At 45.8% G+C, this 11,186-nt stretch overlaps 1 protein-coding gene across 4 annotated transcripts in view; it reads right to left on the bottom strand.

The window, feature by feature from the left end:
• The window catches only part of slc41a2b (solute carrier family 41 member 2b), a 34,544-nt gene extending 23,482 nt beyond the window's left edge, over positions 1 to 11,062 (bottom strand). The window contains exons 1-8 of one of the 4 annotated variants that reach the window (XM_005935315.3): positions 10,934 to 11,062; positions 9,197 to 9,835; positions 8,149 to 8,256; positions 5,715 to 5,786; positions 5,017 to 5,161; positions 4,730 to 4,876; positions 1,367 to 1,514; positions 840 to 919 (exon numbers count right to left, since the gene is read on the bottom strand). In XM_005935315.3, the coding sequence (XP_005935377.1) occupies positions 840 to 919; positions 1,367 to 1,514; positions 4,730 to 4,876; positions 5,017 to 5,161; positions 5,715 to 5,786; positions 8,149 to 8,256; positions 9,197 to 9,736 (1,240 nt within the window). In that variant the 5' untranslated portion in view covers positions 9,737 to 9,835; positions 10,934 to 11,062. The other 3 variants (XM_005935316.3, XM_005935314.3, XM_005935317.3) reach the window with 3 other exon arrangements.
• Between the last annotated feature and the right edge of the window lie 124 nt (positions 11,063 to 11,186).

Here is an 11,186-nt window from a genome sequence, read left to right as displayed (position 1 = left end):
CACACACACACACGCGCACACACACACACACGCACACACACACACACGCACACACACAGAGTGGGTAGTGGGGTTACAAGAGCGATTTATTTATTTGCCCATGAGTAAGTTTGCTAATAATGATGGCGCTAACAGAAGCAGTCAACAGAATAATAGCGCCGTTTCAACAGCACCCTCTTTCATCTGCGAGCACATGCACCCTCCTCAGAGTGCGCCCAAACGCAGCGATTCATTTACTCAAACTCATAACAGAAAGAAAGAAAGGCAGTGCCTACGTTCAGAAAAAACATTCGGATGGTGGGCGCGTACATGCTCATGCAAGTTAGTCGTTTTTGAGTCCTCTGCTCGCACTATACGTCTGCACAAGCGGCACACCGCTTTGGTTACATCCTTAGGTTTACCTCCTTCATCCCAAAGTGGCGACTTTATATTGTTTTGGTAATTAGTTTGTCCATGTTTGGACTTCTTCTGTGTTGTAAACGCACAAATTAGTCTGTGCATGATTACATTGCTCCGCCCATGAAAAAGTCTGCACATGCACAAATATATCGCCCATCGTCGATTATTGGACTTACAATTCTCGGAAAATTTCACCATATCGCCCGACCCTACTGTAATGCTGTATCCTGAAAGAATTAGAGGATGGAAGATTCAAGGAGGAGTGGGATTTTTCATGTATGTGTTTTATAAATAGGATTTAAGAAGCTGTTACTAAAACCTTTGGTCTGGTCTTTAGCCAGCCCCTCTGTGTCTGTTCATGCCCCCCGGGCACATGACTGCACATCAGCAACACCTCTATGCTGCACAGAACAAAAGAAGGAAGCGGTGTCAATACTCACCGTTGACAACGGGGGTGTACACTACAATGCCGGCCAGATTTGGGTCAGACACCGTTTTGTCCAGGATGAGCCCTCCGATGCTGCAGAGCACAACATAATTAGCTCATTAACTCAGAGCGCGTGGAAAGGCATAGGCTCACCTTCACCTAAGTGATGTGTACAGTGGATTTGTGTGCTTCTCTAGAAGAGCTACTAAAATCCTTCATGGCTGTACTGGACAGAGAGAATGAAGGATTTTTCAATTGTTCACAGCCCAGCTCCCCCTCCTCTATTACAGCCTGTGTGGGTCTGTAATATCAGCAGCACTGATTGTTGAGAGGAGAGAGTGAGAGAGAGTGAGCGGGACAGTAATTTGCTTCCTACAGGCTCCTCTGTAAGGCCGCCAGGCTCAAGGAGACCTGAGGGTGTATGTGCTGGGATGCCGCAATTTGTTTAGGGGATGAGTCATCATGCAAACCAGACGCTGGGAGGTGCAGACTCGGGACAGCTGTTCTTTTTCCTTCAGAAGACTAAACACACACACACACCTGCTGATGACCATAGCAGTGATGACGGGCTCCCATCCTGAGTAGAGCAGGGTGCGGCTGGCCGGGTGCTTGGAGGAGATGACGATCCACAGCGGAGTCAGACACATGAAGAAGGCCCAAACCAACGACGACACATACGGATAGGAATCTGCAGAGGAGACACACTTGGGTTTTAGTTTCTGTCCGTTTCCTGCTCAGGTGAAACTGAGTAACACCTGAAACGTCTCAATGACCCGGGTAAGAAAATCCCAACATGTTGATTCTGTTCATCAGGACGTCCAGATTGCTGGAACAATGGTTCAGCACCACAAACAGGACTTTTTTCCAGCACTTTAAGGAATGAAGATTCTTTACTTGTGGCTGACTCTGCCCGTTGGCATCCAGTCCTAAATCCATCCAGTGAATACACACCGAATATTTTCTCTCACTTGCTCTAACAGTAAACGTCTTTGTTTCAACTAAAATATAACAGTTATTTTGGAGAGGTAATTAGACTAAAGCACCTGCATGAAGCCACCACCAGATGTTTCCAACATTTCAAGCACTCAGTAACTGTCATTAGGAAGCAGCCCCACATTTACTATCTTGATGGTCTAAAGAAAAGAAAGGGCGTGGTGTCCAGCTCAGGATACAACGGGCTCTAGTAGGCCTTGGATTTTAAAATGTGAAACAGAAACAGATAAACGGAGTCATATCTGGAGCGGAGCCTTGCCCCAGAGCAGCCTCTGGGAATGTGGCACCAAGTTAACGTAGACTAAGTAAGCTGGCTAACAGGCAAAGTCCCAGTTAGACTCTTCTACCTTTAGACGTTGCACGTGTCAATAATTATCTTGCTTCGGTGAATAAACCTGCGAGCAAGCAATTGATATTCCTGCCCATCCCTGAAGGAATACATTTTGCTACGACACTCTGCCAGGAAGAGGGCCGGAGCAGCTGCCAGCTATCTAAATGGCTCCATTCTTCTAATGCTTGGGAAAGAAATGGTGTTTCCAAATAGTGATGATAAGTACAACCGTGTTTTTAGATGCTAGTCGTGCACCCAGCATGAACTGGGCAAACAGAAAATAATAATAATGAGAAGAAGAAAGTGTTCTGCTTTCTTGCTGTCAAGAAAACCTGTTTAACAAGAAGGAGCCTGCAAAGAGACGTGGTGGCAAGGTTACCTGAGCAGGTGGGGACCAAGCAAAAGAACTGCTTCCTTCTTCTGTTATTTCAACTATTTCAAGTCCGACTCACGTCTATCATAGATGAGGTGAAGTGGATGAGACTGCAGCATTTCACTGTACTGAAGTCAGTGTGAAAAATATATAGAAAGAGGACAACTGTCATTTAGAGTTGGTGCATAGAGTACAAAGTCCTGCACTATGGCAGCGTCTGTCTCACAACAGACAACTCAGAAAGAAAAGACTCAGACTGATGAATTCTTCATTCTTATCTAAAGGTGAACCTACAGCAGCTTTCACGTGAGCAGTCTCAGCTGACTGCGGGCCAAAGCCCAACCTTCCTTTGGACCCGTTAATGTAACTGTTTCACATATAAGGAGAAATCCTTTATCCGACTCATTTAGATCGTGGTTCTGCTTCCTCGTGTCATGGGTGTGCACCGTGTTGCACTGAATGCTTTTCTGCAGGTTGACATGCAGCCGGCATGTAAACACCCATCTGTTAATTTGTGCGATGTATCAACACAACCTGTGCATAAACTCTGGGCTCTTTTCTTGGTGTTAGTGCTTCATCTCACACTCACATTATCCCTGCTCTCATCTATTGTTGAGCCCTCTCAGTATAGCACTCTGTAACAATCCTGTTGGTTAACAGCACTATAAATAAACCCAAGAGGACTCCACATGATTCCTACAGCTGCAATGTCTCGCTTGTGTCTCTACTTGGCTGTTTCCCTCAATGTCTCTAAATGACTCTCGCTTTAGCTTTTCTTACGAGAACAGACAGACGAGCGATTTCAGTTTTCATCATCTGCGAGTAAGCTGACCGTTAGTTTGAGTTTAGTGGGCAAGTGTCTGCTGGGCTCAAAAACAAGACAGCCAGTGTGAGCGACACAGCCAGACAGCCTCACTGCCCTGCCATGGAAATCTGAAGTGTGCTTAAGAAATTTAGCTCCCAGCACTAAACTATTCCTTTTATAATGGAGAACATCTGTGCTCAGCAATTAGACCTGACGGGTTTAGTTAGCATGAGATGGTTTCCAAAGGAAAACGCTTCTAATGTGGCTGCACTGAGTAATACAAGGTGGTGCAGCACAGGTCTGCTGTCACATGAATTAAACATGTGGAGCGCATGTCAGGAGGAAGAGAGATGGTCTGTCCTGAAACTGGAGGCTGATGTTCTTACAGAGTGAGACAGGAAGGACCCCTGCTGGCCGACTGCGGGAGTGTATGACTCTACAGTACCACATGAAGCATATTTGAACTGGATATTATGACTGAATTTAAACATCCGCACTCAGACTGAAACACTCTGAGGTGCATTCATGCATGTGATGGCCCACTAATAAATGATCATATGCATGATCAGGCCGTCACTGTGAGCCCTTTAATGCACATCTCCATACAGTACATCTGCAAGTTTATTCAAAAGAAAGTACATTTGACATCCTCTCTTGTTCCATCAGTAAAGCAAGAGCCTAAGAAGATATTCAAAGGAGAATGTTGGTGTAAAAAGTTTGGCTGAAGGAAAGTGTGGCTGTGGGGGAGGCTGAGCCAGGACACGCTGGAGAGATTACATCTTTCAGTCGGGCTCATCTGGGCTCTACAACCCAGCCTTGGATACGCAGCGATGGAGCTCCATCACTGTGTGCGGCGAATGCACGGATGGATGTTCACACTGACTTTTACCAGATAAACTGGCACAAAGACAGACATTTTATCATGTAAGCATGTGTGCTGTCAGTGGACAGACAGATAAGACCAAAGACTACTTGGCTGTGATGTCTGATATAATCCCCTCAGGTGCGTTTGTATTCACCTGATTGTGCGATCTACTGTACAATATAAAGCGCCTTGAGGCGACTGTTGTTGTGATTTGGCGCTAAGAAATAAAATTGAAGTTTGCACAGGTACAATTTTATACACTCTTAATAATTTGTGGTAAAACTAAAAGTGCACACCCTCTGTGCTCGCCAATAACCTTTATTTATGCACCGATGTTTTCATGATGGGCTCAGCAGCCTGAACAGAGCTCGGTGGAGGCTGAAGGTTCTTCAGAACAGGTGTCCGAATTCTACACAGTATGGATCAGTAATATATGGGTTCTATGAATATAACGAGCCGATTGGCTGACTGTGAAACAAAGTGGCTCCTTGTAATGTGGTCAGAACATATGCAAGTGTAGTAAAGGTAGGACCTACCCAGGCACTTGTACAAGCCTTGGCTTATCCAGGCCAGGATGGCCAAGGTTATGAGGTCACCAAAACTGGCTGCAATGGGCGTGGCTACGTTGTCTGGGTTAATCCCCGTCTTCTTCGAGCCCACAATTACCCCCACCATGATGATACCTGAATATGACATCAAGAGGATAAGCACATTACTCACAGCCATCACATTATAGGCAACTGAAAACGTGCGTGTTAAAAGGCCTGACGTGAAGCAGCAGCAGCATTACCAGCTTATACCGCGTCACAGTGTGTGTACTTACCCTGCAGCAGGGAGGCTATGAAGGCCGTGGCCACGCTGCTGGAGCAGAGCAAAACAGCGTGGCTCATCTGAAACTTCCCCTCTGGAATCCAACCAAGAACCACGGCTGCTACGGCCGCCAGGAAACCCACAACAGTGGCCTGAACCTGGGGCAGAGAGGCAGGAGATGATCCAGACTTGCTTATTAATGACACAAAGTGAGCTTTAGCAGCAACACGTGCACGTCCATTTTTCCCTAATAGTTCCTGGTGACACGTTACATGCAGGACGAACGGCTCAGCCTGTAGCTTTATCATTACACACGTCATGTTGTGGTGTGTTTATCGTACATAGGTAGATATTAACACAGCATGCACTCGGTGTTACGACACAGCCAAAGACTTTGGTCTAAATAAACACCCGCACGGTCCGTGCACCGTATCAACATATACACACTGGATATTAGCCACAGCACTGCATTAATATTATCAAAGATTTGTGATATTTCATTCAACATATAAAACACAATTAAATGTTTTTTGTCATGACCAAAAAGGCAAAAAACACCTGAGTAAAAGGTGTTTCTAAAAACTGCTCCCAGTAAAAAGGAAGAGAAACGAATAAAACTGCAGCTCATGCCAATGCAAACGATGCAGGATTGATTCGTTTTTATATGAAAGTGTTCTCTCTACAGTGAAGACAGCCACTGTGAGCCATTACCTGCTTCAGTGCCAGGTTCCCTATGATTAGATTCCACTTCTCGATGGGAGAATCCATCTTGCCCACATTGACCTGAGTTGGGATGGGAAGAGTTATTTTACAGAGTAAAGCCTGTGTTGGAAATGCCACTTATTTTCCAGGATTGACACTAAATTGATTAAATGCTAGAAACTTAAAAGTGGTCCCATTTAATCCGAGTATTTCATATTGTGGGTTTCCCTGCAAAAACCAAAGAGTACTAAACTTCCCGGGTGTAACAAATAGACTTAAAAGCAAAGACTAACACAAACACTGGGTCTGGCCTTTTCAGTCGTCACACTCTGAACCATCCGTGCTACACAAACACATTTACTGCTATGAATGTGAAGATGTGCTTTTTCCATCAGGCTGCTGAACACTTCACAGACACCTCACCTTCACTTACCACAACTTCAACATTGTGCACTCCACACTGTATATAAATGCCACTTGGTTTGCATACACACACACACACACACACGTAGATATACATATTCAGTTATGCACTCCTATATTGTCCATATATTATTCATATAACTCTCAGATTTAGCCATTCCTATATTCTGCTTGTTCTTGTGTTATTGTACTTTTGCACACCTCTGTTGCTTGTGGAGCTCACACACTTGCATGTGCTGTACCCGTGTACCTGCACACGTGACGTGACGATAAAACCTGATGACATTTACCAGAGATGGAGCGCTTTCATGGGTCTAACCTTTTTCTGTATGAGTGATTATCTGATCACACACACACACACACACACACACACACACACACACTTTTTAAAAATGAGAACATCGTTAGTCATTTTCAACAATGTGGTTTTGCCAATAACTGGAGTAAAAGTGAACAAAGGTATAATCCGACTCTGAATCCCACTAACAGCTCAGGAATTCTGTCCGCGGTGTCTCGCACATCTGTGAGGACATTCACAAACATTAATAAAGTCCCAACCATGTCATAAAGGTGACACATAACACAATAGCTGCACAAAATGTTCACACTCTTGTATCACTCAGATGATGTAAAGCTCTGTGGAAGAACATTGTATCTGTATGTAATTACCTTGGTTAGCTGTGACTGCAGACTCACTGTTTGGATGAGTGGTTGTTGCTATGATCAGGCACATTTCCTGTGAGCGCATCTTTTCAGCCGTCCTCTTTCACAGCAGTAACTTCACACTGCCTGGACGTGACATGTTTAGGGGACTTCTGTAAATTGTGGCTCTAAGATGAGAAGCTGGGATTCACTCTGAGTGAGCTCTGCACTGCACAAAGAAAAGACCTTTTTCTGTGGCCTACAGTCACTTTGCTCATTTGTGGGCACCTGTGCCTTACTGACCACCTGTCTGTCCCACTCTGATGCTTAGCTGAACTAACGTGAACAAATTCAATGAACTGTAATGACGTTTCTGAAATCACGTGTGACTTCACACATGCAACAACTGTCATAAGTCCTCCTGCATTTCCCAGCACTGCAGGGCAGAGCAGCTGAGCAGAGCAACAGTAACATGAAGACAAACTGTTTTTGGGACACCGCTGAGGAAACTTGGCTCATGCTACGCTCCACTCTCTATGTTGACACAGCGCTGTGAATGTGGAGCTTGTATGTGGGGAGCAGGAAGAGCCGAAAACCAACAAAGAGAGAATTCTGCTCAGTCACCTCTTCTACTTGGACAAACAGGACTGCAACGAGTAAGGTTATGGACAGAAGGAGAGCCTGTTTGATGGGACAGGGTGCAAACACATGCTCACCCTCTTTAGCAGAGCAACAATTCACCGTCTGACCATTTGATCCTGGCTGCAACAGCCTCTCCCAACTCCCCGTCAGCAAATTCCTCCAACTATTTCTCAAACACTTTAAGTAATTCTTACGTGAAAACGCCCAAAGTCATTGTAACAGCTGGGCACATAAGCCTGTGGTGTTCACCGCACAGCGTCGACGACACTGGAGCTATAATTCCAGACTGGGCTGGATGATGAACACCTAATCACAGTTAGAGGCTCTGTGGAGGTGAGTCATGACCACAAAAACAAAAACGACGCAACTACGTACACAAACACACAGTGACATCACTGCACTATCAGTGATCCTCGAACAGCAGCTACGAGCACGAGGCTGACGGGAAACCACTCCGTCCTTCTGAGAGTGAAACAACAAGCTCGCAGGACAAAGCAGCCTGACGTCTGATTACAACAACATCGAATGTGAAGACGGAATAACAGTGACACAGCTTCCACAACCACAAGTGCATTACAAGAAAGAATGACAGTTCTTCAGTTTAGGGTGTTGTTTACTATTACTACACATAAAGATGCTATTGTGTTGGGGTCTTAGAGTGGAACGGGCTACAGAGCGTGTGTGTGTGTGTGTGTGTGTGTGTGTGTGTGTGTGTGTGTGTGTGTGTCTGTCTCACCGCTGTGGACAGCCTCGAGGCCAAAGTCATCTCCAGGTTTCCCTTGAGGCCGAGCAGAGCGGGTACCAGGATGAAGATCTCTGTGATGTACTGGAACGCCTCCCAGTGCTGCAGACACCAGAAAGTCACTTTGCTTTTTCTGGCTATCACTAAACTTCACACTTACATGTTGTGTTTTCAGGATAAGGCAAACTGGGGATTTGCATCATTTAGCTGTGAAGCAGTGAAGTAAATCCAGCAGCATTCACAGACTTTTCTTTTAAAGCTTCATAATTCTGTCAGATGTTGCCAACAGGGATAACACGACTGCCGTAATGTCAGCGGAGCAAAGCTTCTCCTCACACCTTACTGACTGCCCACAGCAAAGCTTTCACGTTTGCATGAAGGATGCGAGCAGCACTCTTCCAGCTCGTTGGCTCACGCTTCCACCGCCTGACAGATGGTTTCACCCAAAAAATGTAAATGTGCAGAAACGGAAAGGGTTGCAGGCAGGACCACGCTCGAGTGGGCGCTGTGTTTCTACGTTAAAATCTTCAATACATTCACAAAGAAACACTGAAGTTAAAACTACGGTTTAGAAATTCTAGAAGGAGAAACAGAGGTCCCCGTCTCCAACCTGGGACTTTATGTAAAACACCCTGCTCACAGACGTGCACCTTAAACATGTGATATGACAGAGTGCCGTTAACAACGCCGTTACAGAGCGGCCTGGTGAGATTACAGTCATATCAAGCTTGGTTGCCAGCATATAACCCAAGGAAGGTTTGGATAATGTGATCATTATTAGTCAGCACTACAGGTCACAGCAGTGACTGCCGTGTTTAGTTATTTTTCCTTCTCAGCCAACACTGTTGGGTGACTACTACTTTCAAATGTAGCTTTACAGCACAACACTTCCCAGCCTTGGCAACTTCGCTGCAGTTGTGCTACTATGTTCCACAGTCACAGAGAGCAAAACTGAACAAAACCCATATTTGTAAGGAACTTGAATGAGCCTTTAATCCCAGCCTGCTTTGACTGGTTTAATAATGCTGGTTGCTCAATTTACCTGCACAACATCCAGCACCATTCCAGCTGATACGGTTCCAAATCCGGCTAGAAGGAAAGGCACCAAAATCTGAAATGCCATAGCCAGCACTGACTCCTTTGGCATATTCTGCGTGTTCGATCCCAGCCCTTCCTCCTCCTCTTCCTCCTCCCCATCTGCCTCTTCACCTGAGAGCCTCCTCTCAGTGAGCATAGGCTCCGTCTCCGAGCAGTCTCCATCGCCACAGTCTGCTAAAGTCAAAGAGGCCCGAGAGGCCCGGTCCAGAACCCGTCTACCTTCTATATGAGACGTCTCCTGTCTGTACCCGTTCTGGAGTGAGCCGGCCTCAGATTTAGCTCCAAGGTCCACCATGGCCAACCGCTCCTCCTGAAGTTTGGTGTAACCGGTGGGGACCATGGTGTGGAAAATGGAGGTGATCCACCCCGGGGAAACAGGTTTCAGGGAGAGGCTGTTCCACCCGCCACCTGCTCCACTCATGCGCACTGTGAGACTAGAGCCAAGAGACTCCCCTATAGCTCCTTGTAGGCTTTGAATGCTCATGATGTGGTCCAGGGCTCCAGTGTCTCATCTCCTGTCATCCGGTCTGAGGGCGGGGTCCAGGCAGCGAGCGGTCGAAACGAGCTTCAGGGATTCATCAGCCTAAAGAAAACACGCACGAAATGAAATGAGAAGAGGAATATCTGCCAGCTGCTGATATGTATGAGACAAAACAACAGTAAGTGATAAAGAGGAACAAACGCTTCTTAAAGTGGAAATGCAGAGAAACAAGAGGTGACGTTAGAGCGTACGTGTCATTACTGCAGGGAAGGATTGTGCTGAAGCTGCTGTAACATACAACACTTTATTTTTAATACATCATCAAGCAACGACGGGAAGAAATCCCAAGACTGGATCACCATCACAGATATATCAGTGCCAGCATCACTGCTCACCTCAACAACGCTTTCTGTTAAAGGACTGCTACCAGTTAGAAAATTAAAGAAATGAACAGGAACAGCTGAGAAGCATCCCAAAGAGCACCGGAAATACAATTCAGCCTGTTCCTGTCATTCACGTCTCGTTTGAAACGATGATGATGATGAATATAGAGAGTAGAAGTTAGCTGCTAGTGTCGCTGCTGTGGGCTGACAGAAACTAAACCCGAGCTAGCATCCAAGTGACCAAACGTTTCTCCCACAAAACGCTGCGTCCAGATGAACAGAACCAACTTTTGGAGATTTGCTTCCCTGAATGATTGAGCATCGAGTCTTTAAATCCGAGGTCCACCGAGCTGCTTCTTTAAATGTACCGACCGAGGATGTTCACAAAGTTCTTCCATAATTTGCTGCTGTTCCGGTGTCTCCAGTTTATCTGCGTTTCGTTGGTAAAATGTTCTCGAGACGACAGTTTTCATACTTTTTTAATTGCCACTGTTCAGGCCCATTTATTACCACCATCCTATTCAGCGCCGTCTCACACCACAGCTGCCATTCATGGATCATTTTGCCAAACAGGAACTTGACGCAAACAGGCTGGTTGTGTATATGTTTATGGTCGCCACATAACACGGAAATGCTGCTAGCTAGCTGTGGAGGAATCAAAACAGTAGAAGGCACGTCGGCTGCCTACTTACCCAGCGTTAAACGTAAACCGGGAGAATACGGTGGCCACAGTCAGCCAGTATTACAATTAGATAGGATATATATAACTCTTCAGTGCTAAGGATTATTATTACCGTTGTTTTTATCCTTGACATACGTTTTCACTGTGAAGAAATTCCACCCAGAGGAGATGCCAGTCCTTTCCTCTGACAGCTAGCCAGCCAGAGAGCCGCGTCAGAGCGAAACTGGCCAACCAAGATCGTCTACGCGACACGACGAGCGACTCCGTTTGAAAACAACGCCTGCTTACCAGAAGTTATAAATCCGGGTTGACCTGATTACAGATCCAAAGACATACAGCGGGGAAAATAAGTATTTGACACATCAGCATTTTCATCAGTAAGGGGATT

This window comes from Haplochromis burtoni, unplaced genomic scaffold, assembly GCF_018398535.1.
Source record: "Haplochromis burtoni strain Fernald_Lab_line unplaced genomic scaffold, NCSU_Asbu1 Contig_193, whole genome shotgun sequence".
In the NCBI taxonomy this organism is placed as follows: domain Eukaryota; kingdom Metazoa; phylum Chordata; class Actinopteri; order Cichliformes; family Cichlidae; genus Haplochromis; species Haplochromis burtoni.
The sequence above is the reverse complement of the archived record's forward strand: the minus strand, read 5'-3'. Positions and strand labels throughout refer to the sequence as shown.